The 24246-nt window shown below is 38.8% G+C and overlaps 1 protein-coding gene across 1 annotated transcript in view; it reads left to right on the top strand.

Annotated features, from left to right (window-relative positions):
* The first annotated feature begins 475 nt into the window (after positions 1 to 475).
* The window catches only part of Osi24 (Protein), a 33453-nt gene continuing 9682 nt past the window's right edge, over positions 476 to 24246 (top strand). Inside the window, exons 1-4 of the mRNA XM_065232726.1 lie at positions 476 to 1275; positions 12713 to 12826; positions 13009 to 13140; positions 13213 to 13573. Coding sequence (XP_065088798.1) covers positions 777 to 1275; positions 12713 to 12826; positions 13009 to 13140; positions 13213 to 13573 — 1106 coding nt within the window. The 5' untranslated portion in view covers positions 476 to 776. The remainder of the gene's footprint in view (positions 1276 to 12712; positions 12827 to 13008; positions 13141 to 13212; positions 13574 to 24246) is intronic.

The following is a 24246-nucleotide window of genomic DNA, read 5'->3' on the forward strand; positions in this document are numbered from 1 at the left end:
CCATAATTGACGTAGCATATGTTTCACCAATTTTGGACCTCCCTTCCAGATATTAGCATATGCTGCTATACTTGGCCGGTTACATCTTTATAAATACCCTCTCCCCCTCAAATGCCGCGTCATTTGTGCATGTTATCTTATCGCACAATCGGTTTATTTCGAGATCAATGTTATTAAAACAATCATAACATACAAATAGTAGGGGAAATGGCTCTAATGTTGGCCTATGGATCTTAATTGGGCCCATCGCTAAAAATCTGCCATTTATCAATTTTATCCAGATGAACGCGTCATTGGGACTGTACTAATGTATATTTTTGGTCGCTATTGAAAATTTAGTCGATTGCTGAATTTATTTATGGGCCCATTTAGGCCGACATTATACCTATTTCCCCTATCTATAATGCTAGCTGATAACAAACATCTAATGGCTGTATGTTCGTTTTCTATTTCCAGATCTTTCAGTCAAAGCAGCATTCGGACTGAACTAAGCTGCAAACAGTAGTTTTCCAACAAATGCCACTAAGCTTCTTACGCTAGAAATCATCCGAACGAGCCGATCTAGCGTCGACCGCCTCCGCTTCATCAACCAATTGAAAAGAGCAATATCTAATTGCTATACAGCGACACATTGATTGCACTTCCCATGCTGCAGCCTCTCTGCCATATAGCCATAAATAGATACAGAGCAAAACCCAAGCACTGTTCCTCGTATTGAAGATTCACAAACTTTCACCGGCATATAGCTCCTTCTACAAGGTACTTCCTTTCAAGTCATGGAAACGAGAAGGCGGCAAAGTAGAATAATGTTGCAACTTCGGTTTACCCATCTGACATATGGATTCCTCCTGATCACAGCTGCCTCTATCAGCTTGTCACGATGCGAAGAAAGCTCCACAGAAATTGTTAGGATAAATACCACTACCATAGCTGCCACAGCCACCACCAACACCACGGGTGCCAATAGAACTGTAAGCTCAGAAACGATGAAGGACACCGACCTGCTGGAGGAATTTGAAACCGTTCTCGCTAACTACGTTAATGATGCCCTGGATCGAAATTACAATGACATATTAGCTGGAATTTCCCCCAGCTACGCGGGTAACGTATCAGCTGCGGCCCGGAAGGCGGACGACAGCATTCTAAACCAGCCAGGGCTGTCCGCGTTTGATCGGAAAATTGTTCGGGGACTAGCTCGATTCATCGACCAACGAATTTTCAGCAAGGAGAAAATGAGTCGAGCCATCGAAAGTGGGAGACTGTTCTTCTTCAAAGGTAGGTTTGGAGTTGGAAACCTGTGGGAGGGGAGATTTACAACTTTTTCGGATGGTAAGGTGAGTCCTCAGGTAATGCTATGGAATGCGTTAGTTCTGTTTGCTTTGATGTTGGTATTCCAGAGCCTGCTTGCTATTTGAATGTTTGTGGGAAATAGCTTTGCAAAGCTTTTGAAATATCCGATTTTATTACTGAAATTCTTGTTGTACACACGAGTTATAGAATCCATAGAAACGATAAATGAATTCCGATTAGTACTTTCGAAACCAAGCTTCAAAATGAAACGCAGCAAGTGCCAATATGAATGTGTGTGGGTGAGAAATATTGCGCATTTTCCACCACTCCTGCGCTAAAATTAATCCCTCGAATTTTTTTCAATCGACATTTAAAAAAATGGTGAAACTGCTTTTGAAAACAGTGGATTTAACTGTCGATTACTCGCAAATAAAAGCTCGCACATGCAATACTATCAAGTAGAGAAATGTTTTCTCTACCAGCTGGTATGGTTTGTTTGCAGGAGTGAGCTTTTATTTACGAAAAATCGGTGGTTATTTACTTCCAAAGAAATTTCGCCTCAATGAAGCGTTGGCATTCAATTGACCATTTTGAATGTAATAAAGTGCTGAATTTTTTTATTGGCATACTAGCGGTGATAGAACATTAAAAATATTTTTGTTTTGTTTTTTTTTGGCCTGCGTGAAAAATAATCTTAGGGTTTATTTTCAGCGCCGCAGTCTGCTATGGTACAAAATTCGCAGTACTTGAAGTAGGCCCTCAGAATTATTTTCACTAAGGCAAAAAAAAAGAAAAATATTAATTTTAAAAATTATATCACCACTAGAATGTTAATATGATAACCTTTTGTAAAATGTTGCACTATATTACAACGAGAATGGTAAATGTTTATGTTTACTGATTATTTTCAGCGCAAGAGTCTACTTTGGTGCAAAATGCGCAAAATGAATTTAAATCATCGTGTAATGTTGAGATCTGGGACTGGCGAAAACAAAGCGCAGCCGCCATCAGAATGCTGCACTGGATTTCAAATTATTTCAAATTGATAAACAATACACACAGGAACCTCCATTTACGAATCAAACCGGTGCACTGTGGGAGCATTCTGATAAACGACGGTCAAAACTCTATTCTCACTATTCTCGATATTTAAGCGCTTAGGTGTCTTCGAATAGGGTTTTTTTTTAAATGTTATTTGGCCCCTTTTGAAATAAACAAGTACATTTTTATTAAGGCAGGATTACATTTAGAAAATCCAACTTATTTACATTATTTATGTCTTTGATAAAGCAGTAGAACTTTAAATTTAATAAAACTTTGCGGAAGACACCAAGATTTTCAATATCACAAAAATTCATAAGGCAGAAATATTGTTAATCGCTTCATTTGCTTTGTGAAGCAAAATATCGATTTGTTTATTTTTGCGACTTACTTCCTTTTAAAAAGTTATGTTTGATTTCATTGATTAATATCACCTGAAGGTTTCTGCTTTTTCAACGCTTGTTAGAAATAGTTATCGTAAAGCGGGGTGTTTTTGGTCAGGTCGTGCAGCGCTGAGCTGCTCAGGCATCAAAATTATCCCTATTCATTATCCATTATCCAATCTATCATTGGATAATATACCTATCCCTATCCTGATAATATTCGAGTTAAAATTATCCTGATAGAAAAGTTGTAAAATTATCCGGATAGAAAAAAAAGTACATAGGGTAAATATCCATTATTTTCTATCCGGAGTACTCCGAACAGCTTATGTTTAGAAAAGGGAAGTTTGATATCAAATATGTACCCATAAATATGATGGGTATTTTCGGAATCGGGGTGATGTCTAGAGTCCGGAAATTGATATCCGACGGCATTTTGAAATCAAAAATGGCGGCCATTTTGCTAAAAAAAAGTGGCCAGTACGCTACACTATGGGTATTTTCAGAACGCGGACGACGTGTGGATGCCGAAAATTTGTGTCCGACGCCATTTAGGACTCCAATATGGCGACCATTGGTTTCTGAAAAAGTGGTAAACACCCTTTAATATGGGTAGTTTTGGAACGGAGATGACGAGTAGATGCCGAAAACTGATGCCCGACACCATTTTGGAATCGGATATGGTTAAAAAAAAGTGGCATACCCTACAATATAGGTATTTTCAAAACAGGGACGATCGGTAGATTCCGAAAATCCTTATCCGACATTATTTTGGAATCCAAAATGGCGGCCATCGGTTTAAGAAAAAGTGGCAAACACCCTACAATATGGGTATTTCCGGAACAGAAACGACGTGTAGATGCCGAAAATCAATGCCTAACGCCATGTTTGAATCCAATATGGCAGCCATTGGCCAAACACCCTACAATATGGATATTTTTGGATTATAGACGACGTGTAGTGGCTGATATGGGTATTATCGGAACGGGGACAACACATGAAGGCCGAAAATCGATATTCGGCGCCATTTTGGAATGCAAGAGGGTGGCCACCTGTTTAAAAAAAGAGTGTAAAATTTTATACGATATGATCGCCATCCTGGATTCAAAATACGCGTGTGGCATCAATTTTCGGCATCTACCCGTCGTTCTTGTTCAAAAAATTCCCATATTTTAGGGTATTTACCACTTTTTCTGAACCCAATGGCCGCCACATTGAATTCCAAAACGACGTCGTGACATCGATTTTCTGCATGTTCCGGTCGTTTCCGTTGCGAACATACCCATATTGATTGGTATTTTCCTGAAGTAATGAAATTGGGTTGTTAGCGGAATGCTTAAATAAAACAGCAAAAAAGGTTATCTTCCATTTAATTCCACTTAATTAATTATGGTATCCATGACAGATACGTATTTCGACTACAATGTGCAGTCTTCATCAGTGTCATTCCCACTAAAAGAAGACTGCACATTGTAGTCGAAATGCGTATCTGTCATGGATACCAAAATTAATTAAGTGGAAATAAATGGAAGATAACCTTTTTTGCTGTTTTATTTAAGCATTCCGCTAACAACCCAATTTCATTACTTCATTATGATGGCTACCAAGCCTTTGGGGATTTTCATTATTAGAAAGTTGTATAGATTTTTGATGGTATTTGCCGCTTTTATGAACTCAATAGCCACCATATTGAACTCAATAGCCACCATAGAGGCGCTTCACTTTTATGTTACTTATAACGGGTGCTATGGATCTTAGGTCTAACATAGAATATTCTGTGATCCTGGCCATATAGAAAGTTACTATCTTCAGCAAAGTTGTTCAAATGACCAAGTTCTTTCGGATGGTTGCCATATTAGTTCAGAACTCTCTCACTACGCAGCGCTAGTGTGCATGTGCAATTCCTATATAAACTGTATCTCGAGAGCCTGGCCATATAGAAAGTTGCTGTTTTCAGCAAAGTTGTGCAGGTGATCAATTCCTTTTGGATGGTGGCCATATTAGTTCAGAACTCTCTCACTACGCAGCGCTAGTGTGCATGTGCAATTCTTATATAAACTGTATCTCGAGAGCCTGGCCATATAGAAAGTTGCTGTTTTCAGCAAAGTTGTGCAGGTGATCAATTCCTTTCGGATGATATTCATATTAGTTCAGAACACGCTCACTACGCGGCGCTAGTGTGCAAGTGAATTTCCTGTATAAGCTGTATCTCGAGAACCTGGCCATATAGAAGGTTACTGTCTTCAGCAAAGTTGTGCAGGTGAGCAAGTCCTTTCGGATGATGGTCATATTAGTTCAGAACACGCTCACTACGCGGCGCTAGTGAGCAAGTAAATTTCCTGTATAAGCTGTATCTCGAGAACCTGGCCATATAGAAAGTTGCTGTTTTCAGCAGAGTTGTGCAGGTGAGCAAGTCCTTTCGGATGATGTTCATATTAGTTCAGAACACGCTCACTACGCGGTGCTAGTGTGCAAGTAAATTTCCTGTATAAGCTGTATCTCGAGAACCTGGTTATATATAAGGTTACTGTCTTCAGCAAAGTTGTTCAGATGACTAAGTCCTTTCGGATGATTGTCATATTATTTCAGAACTCTCACACTACGCGGCGCTAGTGTACACATGAACTTCCTTAATATGTTATTTCTCCAAAGCTTGTCCATATAAGATGTTTCTGGGCAATGTGAGATCAGGAACCGGAAAAAGGATGACGTGTAGAGGCCGGAAATCGATGTCAGATGCCATTTTGGAATCCAAGATGGCGGCCATCGGTTCAAGAAAAACTGTCAAATACCCTACAATATGGATATTTTTGGAAAGGGGATGACGTGTAGAGGCCGGAAATCGATGCCAGACGCCATTTTGTAATCTAAGATGGCGACCATAGGTTCAAGAAAAACTGTCAAATACCCTACAATATGGATATTTTTGGAAGGTGACGACGTGTAGAGGCTGGAAATAGATGCCAGACGACATTTTGGGATCCAAGATGGTGGCCATCGGGTCAAGAAAAACTGTCAAATACTCTACAATATGAGTATTTCCGGAGAGGGAACGACGTGTAGCGGCCAGAAATCGATGCCAGACGCCATTTTGGAATCCAAGATGGCGACCATCGGGTCAAGAAAACCTGTCAAATACCCTACCATATGGGTATTTCCGGATAAGGAAAGACGTGTAGAGACCGAAAATCGATGTCAGACGCCATTTTGGAATCCAATATGGTTGCCATCGTTTCAAGAAAAAACTGTCAAATACCCAACAACATGGGTATTTTCGGATAGGAGATGACGTGTAGAGACCGGAAATCGATGTCATAAGCCATTTTGTAATCCAACATGGCGACCATAGGTTCAAGAAAAACTGTCAAATACCCTACAATATGGATATTTTTGGAAGGAGACGACGTGTAGAGGCCGGAAATAGATGCCAGATGACATTTTGGGATCCAAGATGGTGGCCATCGGGTCAAGAAAAACTGTCAAATACTCTACAATATGAGTATTTCCGGAGAGGGAACGACGTGTAGCGGCCAGAAATCGATGCTAGACGCCATTTTGGAATCCAAGATGGTGACCATCGGGTCAAGAAAAACTGTCAAATACCCTACCATATGGGTATTTCCGGATAAGGAAAGACGTGTAGAGACCGAAAATCGATGTCAGACGCCATTTTGGAATCCAATATGGTTGCCATCGTTTCAAGAAAAAACTGTCAAATACCCAACAACATGGGTATTTTCGGATAGGAGATGACGTGTAGAGACCGGAAATCGATGTCATAAGCCATTTTGTAATCCAAGATGGCGACCATAGGTTCAAGAAAAACTGTCAAATACCCTACAATATGGATATTTTTGGAAGGAGACGACGTGTAGAGGCCGGAAATAGATGCCAGATGACATTTTGGGATCCAAGATGGTAGCCATCGGGTCAAGAAAAACTGTCAAATACTCTACAATATGAGTATTTCCGGAAAGGAAACGACGTGTAGAGGCCGGAAATCGATGCAAGATGCCATTTTGGAATCCAAGATGGCGGCCATCAGTTTAAGAAAAAATCACTAGCCACTAGTCAAATACACTACAATGTAGGAATTTCCGAAAATGGACGACGTGCAGAGGCCAGATATAGATTCCAGACGCTATTTTGGAATCCAATATGGCGGTAACATGTTTTTCATGGTCACCATAGCCGATCGAACTCCAGACGAAACTAAAACCGCACTACCGTTCATACTGGCGACAACGCTCTGATGAGACAACGAAACCTTACCCCCAAACTCCTCCCCTGATCCTATCTTTCGACAATGTACCTTTCTAACCTCGAGTAAGCCGCGAGTATTCGGCCCAACTCCTACTAGACATAGAATTAAGTGAATGTTGTTACAAACAAAGAACAATGAACTATCGGCTCCGTAAAGCTTACGTGATTGAGCCTTCCAAATAAACGAACTAGTTAAAAAAAAACATGTTTTCCATGTATAAGGCTTACCAAGAATATTGCGTATAATTTATTGTGTATAGCGTATCACTGAGCAAGATCGCAACATAACGTGGAAAATTCCTCAAAACAATAAAACGCTTTTAATTGTTTTCTTTTATTTGTTTCTATCGTAAACTACAGATTTATTCCTGGACCCCTCTACAGTGAATATGGTTGATATTTTCATCCACCTGGTGCGGCAGAAATCGAGTTAAAACTAAATCAACTCTCCGAGGTCGAAAGTTTCTGCACATTGGACAGCAATGTTGAACGGAGTGCAAAAATCCAAGATTTGCTAAGGGAAGTGGAGACCCTTCTCACAGAGTGGAAGAACGAGAGTGACTAGAATGCATAAAACATGACAGCGCTGGTTGGTTTTTTGTTATCAAAAGAGAAAATAAAATGTGGAATAAATCTGTAGTTTACGATAGAAAAAAAAACAAAACAAATCAAAGCATTTTATTGTTTTGAGGAATTTCCACGTTACGTTGCGATCTTGCTCAATGATACGCTATACACAATAAATTATATGCAATATACTTGGTAAGCCTTATTTATGGAAAACATGTTGCCGCCATATTGGATTCCAAAATAGCGACTGGAATGTATATCTGACCTTTACACGTCGTCCCTTTTCGGAAATTCCTACATTGTAGGATATTTGACAGTTTTTCTTAAAACCGATGGCCGCCATCTTGGTTTTTAAAATGACGTCTGGCATCGGTTTCCGGCCTCTACACGTCCGGAAACACCCATATTGTAAGGTATTTGACAGTTTTTATTGAACCAATGGCCGTCATCTTGAATTTCAAAATGGCACCTGGCATTGATTTTCGGCCTCTACACGTCGTTTTCTTTCCGGAAATACTCATATTGTAGAGTAATTGATAATTTTTCTTGACCCGATGACCGTCATCTTGGATTACAAAATGGCATCTGAAATCGATTTCCGGTCTCTACATGTCATCTCCTATCCGAAAATACCCATGTTGTAGGGTATTTGACAGTTTTTCTTGAACCGATGGCAACCATCTTGGATTCCAAAATGGCGTCTGACATCGATTTCCGGCTTCTACACGTCGTTCTCTATCCGGAAATACCCGTATTATAGGGTATTTGACAGTTTTTCTTGACCCGATGGCCGCCATCTTGGATTCCAAAATGGCATCTGACATCGATTTCCGGCCTCTACACGTCATCCTTTTTCCGGTTCCTGATCTCACATTGCACAGCAACATCTTATATGGACAAGCTTTGGAGTCATAACATATTAAGGAAGTTCATGTGCACACTAGCGCTGCGTAGTGTGAGGGTTCTGAAATAATATGACCATCATCCGAAAGGACTTAGTGACCTGAACAACTTTTCTCAAGACAGTAACCTTCTATATGACCAGGTTCTCGAGATACAGCTTATACAGAAAATTCACTTGCACACTAGCGCCGCGTAGTGAGCGTGTTCTGAACTAATATGAAAATCATCCGAAAGGACTTGCTCACCTGCACAACTTTGCTGAAAACAGCACTTTTCTATATGGCCAGGTTCTCGAGATACAGTTTATATAAGAATTGCACATGCACACTAGCGCTGCGTAGTGAGCGAGTTCTGAACTAATATGGCCACCATCCGAAAGGACTTGGTCACTTGAACAACTTTGCTGAAGACAGTAACTTTCTATATGGTCAGGATCACGAAATATTCTATGTTGGAAATATGATCCATATATTATAGTTGGTCAAACCCAGTACAGCAACTTTGTCGAAGACAGTATAGCTTTATGTATTGAAACAAATGAGATAATCCACTACAGCCCCCATTAGTGAAAATCCCATAAGCTGTGGGTATCCTTATTCGCGGTTCCTTATTCACGCCCCCGTTACCCCGGCAATAAGGATTCCTGACTGTATTTCCCACTTTTTATGAAAACGGCAGCCACCATATTGGATTTCAAAAAGGTGTCGGATATCGATTTTCGGCCTCTAGAAATCACCCCGATTCCAAAAATACCCATATTGATGGTTATTTGACAGTATTTCTTATTTTTCAAGAAACTGGAAGCTGGATATCAAAATGGCATCGGATATAAATTTCCGGGCTCTGAACACCCGTCTGGTTCCAAAAATTCCCATAGTGATGGATATTTGACAGTATTTTCCACTTTTTATGGACCCGGAAGCCACCAAATTGGATTTCAAAAAGGCGTCGGATATCAATTTCCAGACTCCGGACATCACCGCGATTCCAAAAATCCTATATTGATGGGTATTTGACAGTATTTCCCACTTTTCAAAAACCGGAAGCCGCCACCTTGAATTTCAAAATGGCATCTGATATCAATTTATGGAGTCTAGATCGGGTGATTTCCAAAAGTACTCATATTGATGGATACATATTTGATATCAAACATCCCTATTCTAAAAAAACTGCTAGGAGTACTCCGGATTCTATCCGGAATAATGGATAATATCCAAGTTAAAATTATCCGGATAATTGTGTACTTTGATATTATCCGGAGGGAAATAAATGTGCATAGGGATAAACTCCGTTGATTTCTATTCACTGGATTGGTCTATCCGGATAATTATATTATCCATGTCTATCCGGATAATTTTGAAGCCTAGTTCGTTTTTGTGTCAATAAACCTGGAGAACTGTGAGATTTGGACGTATTTGATTTTGTAACCAAACACGTGAATCACCGATTTCTCGCAAATAATAGTTCAATCTCACAAGGAGACAATACCAAATGATATAAGAATCATTCCTCTACCTGATTGTGGTGTATGCTTTCGAGGTTGAAAATTTATTTGTGAGAAATCGGTGATTGGCCTGTTTTGTTACAAAAGTAAATACGTCCAAATCTCAAAGTTCTCCAGATTTGATAACACAAACACGAAGCTGACGATCATCAAAACAACAACAATCATTACTTGTTGTCTGTGTCACATTCAGTCTTGACGTCTCATCATCTAGTCACTCAGTCGACACTCAGGTTCCGAATGTCAGATATGAACGCCACTCTTTCGAGGAATTGTCAGATAGCTCAACAAGTATGGCGGGGCTTGGTGTGGTGAGTGTCATCATCGGTGAGATTCGTTTAATTATGCTCTGATCTTTTCCTTTGGCTACGTACGCTCTCGTGACAATCGTGAGATTTTGCAACTTTGAATTATAGCCTACTAAGACTGCAGTCGGCTACAGTACAGTCAATTGTAGAAAAACGGCTCATAAAGCACAAGTTTAAAAGTTATGTCACTGAATTTTTGGCAACTCACTCAGTATAAATTTATCAATTATTGGCTCAGTGTTGGGAATATTTGGTTGTGTATACAACAAGTTAGAGCAATTTAAGAAAAACTAAATTTATTGAAAAACCTTATTTTCTTGAAATAAAATGAACATAACTTTTTGAAATTTTGCTCATTTTTAGTCGTAATAAATCTGCCACTAATTTTACTAGTTTACTAGTTTTTTTCCTTATCGCAAAATATTTGACCCGTATATTATTATTTTGTCATTAGGGTGACCATTTTCATGTAAGGGTGGTTCGAAAATTCGATTTTCTTCAAAAATGCCTTTTTTCAAATATTAATTACTTTTGAACCACTGGGCCGATTTCAAAGATCTAAATTTCAAATGAATGGTTTTTAAAAATACTTTTTAATGCAGGCATAATGTTATTTTATTTTGTTTATGTATGATAAAAAATATATTTTGTATTTAAAAACATTGATTGAATTTGTTTTTTTTTTTAAATGGTTTTCATGGTTTGTATATAGAGGCCGCAATACGTTTTTATGTTTTTCCATGAAAATTTAGATTTTTTTTTTTACAGCTATGTGTTTTTTTTTTGTTTTTGAGTTATATTTTTTTGATGTTGTGAAGTTTTGGGTTTTCGCTCAATACTTCTTTGCGACTAGACTACCATTATTTATTATTCGTTAATGCTGGATTGACCATATCATAGGAATCCAGTGGTATCCGTACTATAGGAATCCGTACTATAGGAATCTTGACTGTATATCGATTCAGATTATGCTGCTTAACATGCGACCGAAAAAAACAAAGATGAACAGTTGCCGAAGGAGAAAGTGATTATATATAACGCGGAGTCGAATTCGAACCAAGTCAGCAAAGAACTTGTCACGAAACCATCACAAGAGTCTGTAGAATAGACACCGGTGAAGACGTGTTTCTTTTGTTGTCAAGTTGCTCATCGGATTGCGGATTGTGCTTCGATCAAACGATTTGACGGTGATGGTAGTCCAAACGGGAGTGCGGATTCGAAATTTGTAGGCTACCCATACGCATGCGGCTCCAAAGTCATTTTACAAAAGATCAAAATATAAATTCCTGATATTTTATGGCTTCTTGGTGTTTCTTAAACTTGCATATTTACAGAAATACTTCAATTTTGGCTTGAAAGTTATAAGCAGGCTCATTTAGCTGAACTTATAGACTGAACCTTAAAGGTATAAGATTTGTATGTTGAATTATTAGACTTCTGATTTACTTAAAATTGTGAAACAAGTTTATGGTGATGATTGTTTATCCCGTAGCAGAGTCCACGAGTGATTTTAATTCTTCAAGAATGGTCATGAAGACTTAAACGATGACGAACATGTTGGCCAACCGAAATTCGTAATTTCCAAAAATTGCTGAAAATTCAACATTCGAAAGACATCATTAAGGAGGCAAGAAAGGACAAAAACTTCTTGTACAGCATTGTGACGGGCGACGAAACGTGGTGTTTTAAATATGATCCAGAAGCCGATCGTTAAAATGCCGAGTGGAAGTCTGTTTGTTTCTACGATTCGAAGGGATTATTCACAAAGAGTTCGTTCAAGCTGGCCGAACGGTTAATGCTGTATTCTACCTTGATGTTTTGAAGTATTTGATGCATCGTATTCGGCGTATTCGGCCCAAATACCACGAAGAAGGATGTTGGCGCTTGTTGCACGATAATGCTCCTACGTATCTGTCGACACTTGTGACATCCAAAAGGCTTGTACCACTATCCTGAAGGACATCCCTATCGAGGCCATAAAACACTCGTTTGATATGCTTTTAGGTCGTGCAAATCGTTGTATTGGGTCCGAAGGGGACTATTTTGAAATACCTTGTATCTAACTTTTTTCTTTCGGTGAACGGATATCGGATAATGACAAATGAATGAACCGGAATTTTTAAACTACAACACAGAGGCCAATCACATTAATTTTCAACTATACAGGCCAGCTAATTCCCATATAATTCTCTGTCTACGGTGCTGCAGGTTTTGCGATAAATCTCTATGGGAAGACCATCGAAACTTTTACAAACCGCAATTAATTTCAAATCACTATCGAAAATCCCACGCCGGGTTCCCGGTGCTTCATAGCACGTGAAATCAATCTGCCGGCTTTTCCATGGGATTTCATTATCATCCTCCGATGAGCTTGGAAAGCTAACTTTCTTTATATTTAATCATCTGCTGTTTCTATCCCTTGTCATTGATTTTCCTTTTCTTTTTTGTAGGACTGAAGAAAATCGTCTGGCCTCTGTTGTTCGGTCTACAGGTCGTGAAAACTGTCCTTCTAGTGCTTTTCCTGCCTAGCATCATAGGATCGTTTGGTAAAATCCTCGGCAAAGGTAATGAAACCGTAAGCGCAGGGATAGCTTAAATGGCGTGCCATTTTGCTCGACGCTCGTCGAGGGTCGTAACAATCTAATTTGTCCTCAGGGGCCGACCAAAAAGACGACGCCGACGACGGCGATGTGGATCAGACAGGGTATTAATTTGAGTTGGTTTATGACTTTTTCGATTTTTGTAGGCCTATCTTCGGTGTCTGTCCTGTCGAATCAGCCAACGACGGTGGAGGACTTGGACTTTAAGGATAATTCCTACAACTCGGATCAGGACTTCCACATGAACATGGAAAACAATGCCTATTTGCCACCATTGGGTACGGTTCTGCAGTTTTATAGATTTTCCTAGGATCAAAATCATGTCCTTCATTGTGTGTGTGTTTTTTTAGATGCCCAACCGGCCGGGACGAGCTACAACCTGATGTACGATGCCAACAATGCCAATGCAGCCCTGTCCAGGTTGGGCTTCGGAGGAGGGCGTGTGACTTATGTCAACTCCGGTAATGACTACAACCGGCAGCAGAAGCGAAATGATTTCAAAATTTTCCACGACATCCCGAGCAGTAGTTTGCTGCTGACAAACTACGACCCGTTCTACAGTCCGCTGTTGTCGAGGTTGGATGCGGTGTTTGCCCAGATGGGCCTGTCCAGTAAGGAGGAACCGTGTCGGGAGAAGCTGATCTGCCTCATGTACGCCAATCCGGCCAAGTACGCACCTTATAGTAATCTGATATCGGCGCAGCTGAGCAGGTGAGCTTGTTTGGTTTAGTTCTGTTATGAGTGGGTGAAATGCTTTGCACTTCGAGGGATGGATTGATTTTGGTGATCCATTGTTGACGCTTGGTTCGATTGTTGACATCATTCCTTGTGGTGGTGTACTAAAACTGTTTGATGAAGACCAAACGGAAAAAGGTGTATCGGATAAAATTACGGGATTTTTCCACGGTAAATTGTATTGTTTTAAAGGTGCTTTAATGATTGAAATTGATTTTTTATGTTGACGTTTTGCTACTAAATATGCCAAATTCCAAATTATTTATAAAGGGCTAGATAAGATTTTAAATTTATCATAAAGTTCCTTTTTGTTGTGGAACGTTCATTGTTCCTTAAAGCTTGCTTCGTATTAGATTATCTGGGATTAGATAAATGGAAGGCCAAGGTCATTGCATCCATGTAATTTTTCCATGAGTTTACGGAAATGATGTACAATAGGCTGTCCCATTAATCAGAAATGGTCTCAATTTTTTGCTCCCCACTCATAATTCGCTTTCTGTATGCCATCATCTATGCCATGGCTCGATGGGGCCATTCAATAATCACGTAAGAACTTAGGAGGGAGGGTCTCGTTTTCTTTCACGGGAGGGAGGGGGTCTTAGAAATATCTTACGTAAGCATGAATATGCCCATTCAAATATTAGATGTAAGATATTACAAAGGGGGAGGGGAGTTTTGAAGGTTCCAAAAAAATGCCTCCATTATTATTGCAAGACCCCTATGCAGAAAATCAGCTCATTTTCTCAACATAGAACCTGGCCCAAAGCACTTTTGTGAAAATATTTTTCAAAGACCTTGCAGAAGGTCTATGGAATAGCTTCTCTAAAAGCGTTCGTTATGAATATAGCCGAATATTACACTAAGTGTAGAGAGTCTAGGAGAGTTTAAGACTTCGGTGAAGTTAATCAGTAACTGTTTTGGAAAATCTTGGTGGTCCTGAAAAAGGATGTTGGTAGTACAGGCTTGCAGCCTTTGGAAGATGATGATAACGTGTAGGCAACTGGATCAGCAAATCCCATATATTTCGGTTCAATGATTGAGCACCCGAAAGAGTCTCGGCCCGTGTGCTGCTGGACAGGGGTTGAACTGGTGTCTGGAACAGGTTGAAAGACCGCAGAATATCAGTGTCCAGCCAGCTAAAGCTCTTTCCCTTTTTAGTTTTTTCTCGTTAAACTCCTTCTCTCAACAAGTTGGTAGATCTTAGCCTTTAGCAGAAAGACGCTTAACACTTTTTTCTGCGAATTTATGATCCTGTTTCACGTCATTTTTTTTTTTAAATCTTTATTTGTTTCAAATTCAAAATAAATTACATTTCATTTTAACCTAGATGCTCCAGTTACTACAGTAACTTACCAGCCTTAATTGTTATGATATATATCTTAGTATTTTTACATTGTTTCTGTCTTGGCAATTCAGTGTTTAAACAGGTTTTTTTATACCTGCAATTGATATCTTAAAACTAAAAACTACAATTAAATCTTATCTAAGTATAAATAGAATTAATCGTTGCAATTGAGGATTGCAACGATTTTTGCCTGAAATTATTAATTATTTTGTTGGACGTTTGTTCTAAAGTCTCAATATTCGAAATTCTATGTATCTCGGTAGTCAGGGTAGTATCAGAGAGGCAACTTCAAAATCATCTTCAGAATTTTGTTCTGAATCCTTTGAAGTGCCTTTTTTTCCTGGTAGTGCAACAACAAGACCATATTGGCACAGCGTAAAGCATGGCCGGTCTAAAAACTTGTTTAAATATTAGAAGTTTAATTGTCAGGCAAAGATTGGATTTCCTGTTTATAAGAGGATGCAAACATTTTATATATTTGTTACATTTGGCTTGAATGCCCTCAATGTGATCTTTAAACAGTTAATTTTTGGTTGAGTACCAATCCAAGATATTTGACTTGGTTTGACCAGGAAATTGGAACTCCGTTCATAGTGACTATGTGACTACTACTAGGTTTCAAAAAGGAAGCTCTAGGCTTATGTGGAAATATTATAAGTTGAAATCTTCCATTTTTGTTAATAAGAAGAGAAAATATCTAAACTTTTCTGCAGTCTGCTGCAAATAACACGAAGACTTCTTCCTTTAGCGGAAATGCATGTGTCATCAGCGAACAAAGATTTGTGGCAACCCTGAGGCAAATCAGGGAGGTCCGAAGTGAAAATGTTATACAATATAGGCCCAAGAATGCTACCCTGAGGAACTCCTGCACTAACAGGTAGTCGATTGGATTTGGAATTTTGGTAATTTACCTGCAGAGTTCTGTCAGTTAAATAATTCTGAACTAATTTCATAATGTAAAGTGGAAAATTAAACTTTTTCAATTTAGCAATCAAACCTTCATGCCAAACACTGTCGAATGCTTTTTCTATGTCTAGAAGAGCAACTCCAGTTGAGTGGCTTTCAGATTTGTTTGAACGAATTAAATTGGTAACTCTTAAGAGTTGATGAGTAGTTGAATGCCCATGGCGAAATTCAAACTGCTCATCTGCAAAAATTGAGTTCGTTTTGATGTGAAGCATCATTCTTTTCAAAAAGTTTACTTATTGAAGAAAGCAAACTTATTGGGCGGTAGCTAGAAGCTTCAGTTGGATTTTTATCCGGTTTCAAAATTGGAACAACTTTTGCATTTTTCCATTTATCAGGAAAGTATGCCAAATGGAAACATCTGTTTAATAATTTTACCAAGAAAGACAATATACTCTCTGGGAGTTTTTTGATGAGGATATAGAAAATTCCATCATCACCTGGAGCTTTCATATTTTGAAATTTTTTAGTTATAGACCTTACTTCGTCCAAATCAGTCCCCTAGGAATCATCAAAAATATTTTCCCGAGAGAAAATATTCAGATAATCCCGAGCAACCTGATTCTCAATAGGACTAGTAAGACCCAAACTGAAATTATGGGAACTCTCGAATTGCTTAGCCAGTTTCTGAGCTTTTTCCAAATTTGTGATCAAAATTTTACCACTTTCTTTAAGCGCTGGAATTGGCTTTTGAGGTTTTTTTTCAAAATTTTTGTGAGTTTCCAAAAGGGTTTGAAACTCTAGTCTAATTTAGAAACATTATTTTCAAAAGTTTTGTTCCTCAGGGCAGAGAATCGCTTTTCAATTTGTTTTTGTAAATCCCGCCAGATAACTTTCATGGCAGGATCGCGTGTTCTTCGATATTGTCTCCTACGGACATTTTTAAGACGGATCAAGAGCTGAAGATCGTCGTCTATTGTAATTGAATCGAATTTAACCTCGCATTTTGGTATTGAGGCAGCTCTTGCTTCAACTATAGAAGTAGTCAGAGATTCAAGAGCATAATTAATTTCATCTTTGGTTTGCAAAGGAATGTTTGGATCTAAGTTATATTCCATAAATGTTCGATACTGCTCCCAATCAGCTCTATGGTAATTGAAAGTAGAGCTGTTGGGATTAGAAATTATTTCTTGGGATATTTCAAAAGTTACTGGAAGGTGATCAGAACCGAAGTCAGCTTTCGGAGACGAGCCAGCCAACGGCTGAAAGTCTCCTTAATAAAGATATAAAAAAACCGAAGTCAGCATCGGTAACCAATTGGCTACAAAGTTGACATGAATCAGTTAAGACCAAATCAATAGTTGAGGGATTTCTTGCAGAAAAAAAAGCATGTTGGGCTGTTTGAATATTGAATAGTGTAATAACCTGCAGAACAATCATCAAACAGAATATTACCATTGGAATTGCTTTGAGCGTTATTCCATGAGCGGTGTTTTGCATTAAAATCACCAATAATGAAGAATTTAGACCTATGACGGGTAAGTTTCTGGAGGTCACCCTTGAGAAAATTTTTTTGCTGGCCTACGCATTGGAATGGTAAATAGGCAGCTATAAACGTAAGTTGTCCAAATTTTGTTTCAACAGAAACTCCCAAAGTTTCAAAAACTTTGGTTTCAAATGAAGAAAGAATTTTATGTTTGATTCGTCTATGAACAATGATAGCAACGCCACCACAGGGTCCATCAAGACGATCATTTCTATAAATTAAATAATTTGAGTCCTTCTTAACCTTATGGTCAGGTTTTAGGAACGTTTCAGTTATAACGGCAATATGCACGTTATGAACTCTCAAAATGTTAAATAGCTCGTCTTCATTATCTTTAAGAAATCGAGCATTCCAATTTAAAATATTTAAAGCTTACTGAATTTTAAAGTCATGGCAATATTATTAGCAAATTTTACTCCAGTTTAGATAGCATCAAACATGAAGTTAGATTTAAGCATATCAGAAATCATGTCAATTAATGAATTCTGTAAAAATTCCATTTTAGGGGCAGTAATGCTTCTTAAGTCAAAATTGTCAAAATTTCCGTTAGAACGTTGGTTAGTATTTTGATTTCTACACGTTGCAATAGCAGCATAGGTAGCTCCATTAACTAGCTGAACATTGTTAGCAGAGAGAGGAGTAGATACAGATGAAACATTTGAAGCAGGGGTGATATTTGTACCTACGGGTACGAATGTAGAATTTGTTCCTCGATGACCGTTGTTAACAGCAGTGGAATTTGTACCTGGTCGGAAACGTGAAGCGTTTACTACCTGACGGTAAGAACGAGATTGTAGGATCGCTTTGCAAGTCTTACATTTCCAAAAATTGGATTTGTGGTTTTCACCACAATTTGAACATTTAATTTTTTTAGGATCTTCCTTCACAGGACAGTCGTCCTTTGCGTGAGAGGAATCACCACAATTCATGCATTTAGCTGGCAGGTAGCAATTTTCAGTTCCGTGACACCATCCCTGGCACTTACGGCACTGAGTGAGGTTTTGGAAATTTCCTCCAGTCTTCCTGAAGTGTTCCCACTTCACTCGGACATGGAGCATAAGGCTAGCTTTTTCTAAGGCCTTAAGGTTGTTTAGTTCATTAGACTTGAAGTGAACTAAATAAAAATCATTAGAAATCCCGTTGAGCGAATCGCCAGGACGGGATTTCATTTTCATTTTGATTACTTGGAGTGGCACAACTCCAAGTAATTTTGCCAGTTCATCTTTGATCTGATCCAGGGATTCACCACTGGGCAGTCCTTTCATAACAACCTTGAACACACGTTCAGTTTTCGTGGCGTAAGTAAAAAATTTGTGCTTCTTCTCAGTAAGATACTTGAGAAGACATTTAAATCCGTACAAGGTTTCAGCCAATACACGGCATTCACCCCGACGTCCAATTTGTAGTAAAAACTTAACTTTCACGAATTTCAAAAGTTCCATGCGAAGAGCATGGAAATCGGAAGTGGTTATCACAATGGGGGGAATCTTTTCCTTCTTGGCATTAAGCCGGGAAAGTTTACTAGAATTTTTCTTGGATGATGGATCATTCTCATCATCCGTGAGCAAATCAAATTGATTACTCAAATTAATTTCATCAGAAGGGGGGTCAAGAGTTTGCCCCTTTCTTTTGCGTTTAGGCGCCATGTCGGCAGTAAATTTTTATCCAAATCGACTTCCAAGCAGATTACTATAAGAATCTGAAGGATCGCAGAGAAATTTTCCAAATCGATATCCAAGAAGGATTACCTCGGGTAGGGTCCAAACAAGGATCGAAGAGGAATAAGAGCTGAACAAGGTAGAAATTTTTTACAGGTTGAGCACTGAAAAGTGATGTTTAAATTTGTTGTAGCTTTAGGTAGCAGTAACACTTCCTTAAGCAAAAAGCAAATAGATCCGCACGGCAAGAGAGCACGATGCGGACTGGAGTTTGAAACTGAAATTTATCTCTAGTCTTTGCTATTTATTTTATAAAAAAACTCTTTTAAAGACATCCTAAAAACCGATATTGAAGGCGCAAATTAAAATGGTATTGAGCATTCAAATCACTGTGCAGTGGTTTTTAAATACGTTGAAAGGTGTGAAACGTAAAGCCGACAGTTCACATTTGGAAAATCGGAAGCCTAATTAAATATTTTTTTCGGTATTTTGTAATCATTGAGCTTCAAAGAGAAATAAAGTTTAATCGTTTATATAAAAACATATTCAGTGTGCACTTTGACCAATTTTTGACCGTTCCACCCTTTATTAGTTTAGTTTTGTGTGAAAACCGCAATATTAAAACAAAGAAACCTGAAAACTTATGCGTCAGCCTAAGTTTAAAAATGCATGGAAAATGTGTGCGGCTGACTTTGACTGTGTCTTTCTTAAAACCCAACCTCCTGACGCACTGTCAATTTGGTCGTACAACAATGCCACACGTACACAATACTTCGAGCATCAGCCAACAAGGTCGTAGTGTGTATTGAATCCAGGAATTTTAATCGATACCCGTCGATAACGTCAGCGTTATGTCTGCAGTGGTGAATTATCGAAGGTTATAGATTAACAACCCTGGTATTGACCACTTGGCGTACATCATTACCTTATATGTTGTTGACAAAGATGGCAAACGACATTATTTTGTTGCTTGCTGTTGCAGATCATCCAATACTATTTGACTTGTGTGTCGTTTGTAATGGAAATATAATATTAAAATGATGAAATCTCGCGTAACTTTTAAAAAGGGCTTATCCTCGTTGATCGATACTCTTCATCGACTTTCTCTTTGGTTTACCACGAAGCTTCTTATAGCAGCTCTTTCTGTAGTAGCTTTTTAGAAGATTATTTTAAACGCTTGCTCGTCTCTGTGAATCTCTGACTGAAAAAAAAAGAAAAAAAAAAACACGAACATGGCAGTAAGTTACAGTGAGTAGTTAAGCAGTAAAATAGCACTTTATCCAAGGTTTAAGGAGCATTTTATCGATTTAGTATTGCAAAAACCTCTGTTCTTCTTTGTAATGTTGTCATGATAATGATGCATTTCTTAATTAAAACAATAACTAGCAGCTCAATTATAACAAACCTTATCATAACATACCTACAACTCTGATGAGATGATGATATGATGATAGTGGTTTACCACCCATTGTAGCACGGAAACTAAGTCCGACAGCAGTGGGCTCTCTTCTCTATTTGTCTCGATCAAGCGTAATAACCTTTGATTGTCCTCAACATGTGGCTGTATGATTGAACGGATTGGGTAGATCGATAGGCAAAGTCGCCTAAACACATGTACGGAACAATAAAGAATTTCCTTACAGCAACTTGATCAGCCAATTGGTCAAAAAGACAAGCCCCCAAACAGGAAGATACCCCAATGAGTGGGGAGAAGAGCCCGCCCTTTATCCACGAAATGTTATCAACAGGGAGTTGGCATTCCTACTCTCCCCGTCCAAATCGCTTCAATCGGGTTCCCTGGTGGATAGTCCCTTCCCTTTTTATATGTATTTCAATGTATATACGTGTTGATTGTTATGATTATTGTCAATAATACTTACATTTCGATGAAGATCGTGCTACTTATTTTACCTTTTTTGTGATACTTATCATCACAGAAACCGATCTTGAATCGACAATACCCAAGTAACATTGCAAGTTTTATAGAGGTTTTATAGCATTCTACAAGTTCAAATCATGGTCTACAGAACCCTCATAACACCAAAATTGTTACTTGGGTACACTCGTTCCGAGACGGGGCTCTGTGATAAAGCCATCTTCTTCTTTTTCATCATGTTCGCTCACCACCCGGAATGCATGCAAACGAAAAAGAGGTACAACCAATATAAGTTTTTTTTTTTTATTTTTTTTTTTAGTAACTGTCACTTTTGACATCAATATCTCCCTAACAACAATTAAATCATACAAATTAATATTACTAACAGATGGGGGATTATCTCAACTGTGCGATGGAGTTATTACTTTGCTTGTTTGAATGATCTTTTACGAGAAATCGGCGATGGAAGTCATAAATGACAGTTACCTTATATCGAGGTATACCTATGCAAGTAATAGTTTTATCCGAATACCCAAGTTACCATATTGTGTCTAAGTGACATTGTCTCACTCTGAACCTACATTCAAAGCTACTTTTTTGACTATTTGGTTACTTGGATACTCATATAAAATGTTGTGCAAATACCACAAGTTCAACAACGCCCAATTATGGACAGCTCAATATTTATCCCATTCATTCTTTGAATCAGCGAACACCAACTTGATTATCCGCTTGGAAACACCAAAGAATATATAGAGATAAATCTCAAAAACACAGTTTTAACTGATAGTACCTTATAAACATCAAGCCGTCCCCTATTGGTCCCTGCCAACCCACGGCACCAGCACGGTAATATAGACCATCAGAATGGTCCATCGGTTGCGAGTTGCAATATTTTCCAAACTGAAGCGATACATCTCTCATTGTTTCAACTTTAACCTAACGTAATATTATCACCCATATGCCCGTCCAAACCCTAACCCTACCCCCCACACCAAATCGAATAATAAGGTTTCTGTATGTCAAACCCACCCATACATAAACGAGAATATGGTTATACATCTTTACTATCACAACCTCGGGTAATCATTGACAGTACTTGCATTTCACTCAGGCACCCCTGAGCAAGCTGCAATCACCCTCTAATACTCGAAATGTGCCACGACCAACCTGGCACAACTACGCCCTATACGCTCTGTGGTCCAAGCTAGAGGTGGGCAAAACAGCTCATCTGGCTGAGTGGATAAAACCCTTCCAGCTCACTGAAGGGAGTCCATTTCTTTTTTGAACAGCTCTCCAGCTCACATTTAAATTATAGAAATTATGACACAAATTCAAAATCGGAAAATTAATTAGTGGTTTTAGTGCTTAAAACTGCATAAAGTCTTTTTTTTTAGAGTGACTTTCAACCAGTGGCTGGTTCGTCACTTACTGCATAAAATCGTAAAAGTATAGTCTAAGATGCTAATTTCAAATAACAGACTGAGTGGTAATTTTTATACGATAGATGGAGTAGATGAAAGCTAAGAGTTGATAGTTCCGTTAGAGTACGGCAGTGTGAAGATTGCATATAGATATTAGAATAGCGAGCTGGGACAACTTTTAAGGAAGGTACAAATCGGTTTTTTTCCCACCCTCACCATCATCTCCAAAGGGGGAGTTTGGTAAAGAGAGATGAAAAATCATCTACTCCATCTATCGTATAAAAATTACCACTCAGTCTGTTATTTGAAATTAGCATCTTCAACTATTTAAATCGTTGACTTCACGTAGAAGTAATATTAAAAACATATAGTCAAAGTCGTAAAAGTAGTCTAAACCAATAAATCCGTATCTTACAACATGGCTTTACTTTTCAATGGAAAACGCTACTAACGCAACAACTGATCAACCATCGCGTAAACCAAAATACGCACAAAATGTGTATGTTGTTGGCATAGCAGTAAAGGCTCAAGCGCAATGACAGCGGAAGCGGAACGGAAGCGGCAGCGGAAAAACCCGATCTGAGTAAGCCTAATTGATTGAAAGCTAGTTAGAACCAAATCGACTTCGGTTAGGCATCTTGATGTCATTTGTGACAACTGTCAAACTTTCCGTTTCCGTTCCGCTTCCGCCCACATTGCGTTTGGGTCTTAAAGCAAAAAATGTATGCGAGAGAGCTGCACCTATGTTACACGCGATGATATGATTGACATCGTTCCACACGATGTTACGCCTTTTCTCAAGCTATGCAATCCAGTCTTCATTCTAATTTTATTTCTGATGTTAATTCTCCAGCATAATTTCTCTCACTATTCTCGGCATCAGCTCTAGATCATCAGCTCAGATCCGCATCCGGAGCTGAATATTGTTAGAATCGAGAGAGAAAAAAAGGTCCGAAGAGCTGGACGGGTCCGAGCGTTGTCTCAGTCAGAGACGATGTTAAATAAGAGACGCGCGAAGACTGAAGCCAAAAGTTCCAACCGAACCGTCAAACGCGGTTCCAATCGAGCAATGTAAATAAACACGAGCGCTTCACGAAGAAAAGCATGGGAAGTATTGAGATTGTGGTTGAATTTGGTTTTTGAGGTTGGTTGTCTTTATTGAGGAGATTTTCAGCCAGACGCTAAATAATTATAATTAAGTTTGCGTATGAAAAGTGAAATTGGACGGTTATTGTTATTGTTATTCACCAGCCGTATTCTCGTTATGTTATATATTTGCTCCAGCACAACGAAATACATCTACACAGGCTCTGTAACAAAGATCAAGGCGATTCCGCGATTTTGGATCATATTCGACCGAGATAATCAACTTTTAAAAGTGTCCGAAATTCGAGTTTAAGTGTCCGACATTTGAATCGGCACGGTAGTTGGCCGTGCAACCAGATTTACTTTTAATCTCTCCACGCGTCTCTTACAAAACATCGTCTCTGCTCGCAGTGAATCATTAGAGTCGATGATTCGGATCCGGAGCTGAGCTGATAAGCTGGAGAGCTGCATTTCGCTTTTCGGTTATTTGCTTTTGTGCGGATCTTCCGCTCCCCCAGAGAATGATGGGAGGAGAGGTGAGAGCACATATGCTGGAGGAATAACATCAGCAATAAGAGCCGGGTACATAAATAATTTGGATAATACCAGTAAAAAATTAATATCGTGTGGCACATGCACATATTTTGGAAGTTTTCTTTTACCGTTGATGCTGTCGATCAGTAGGCACATGTTGTATTACCCGCGCGCAGAGTTGCGACCTATCACAATCACGATTGCCAAACAGCTGATGGTAGTAAGGCTTTGTACATTCCTATCAATGAGCTCGTCGAAGCTCTTTCCATGAGCA

Source organism: Ochlerotatus camptorhynchus, unplaced genomic scaffold (assembly GCF_037179485.1).
Source record: "Ochlerotatus camptorhynchus isolate MF236.1 unplaced genomic scaffold, CSIRO-AGI_Acam_v1.1 ptg000371l, whole genome shotgun sequence".
NCBI classification, from domain to species: Eukaryota; Metazoa; Arthropoda; class Insecta; order Diptera; family Culicidae; genus Ochlerotatus; species Ochlerotatus camptorhynchus.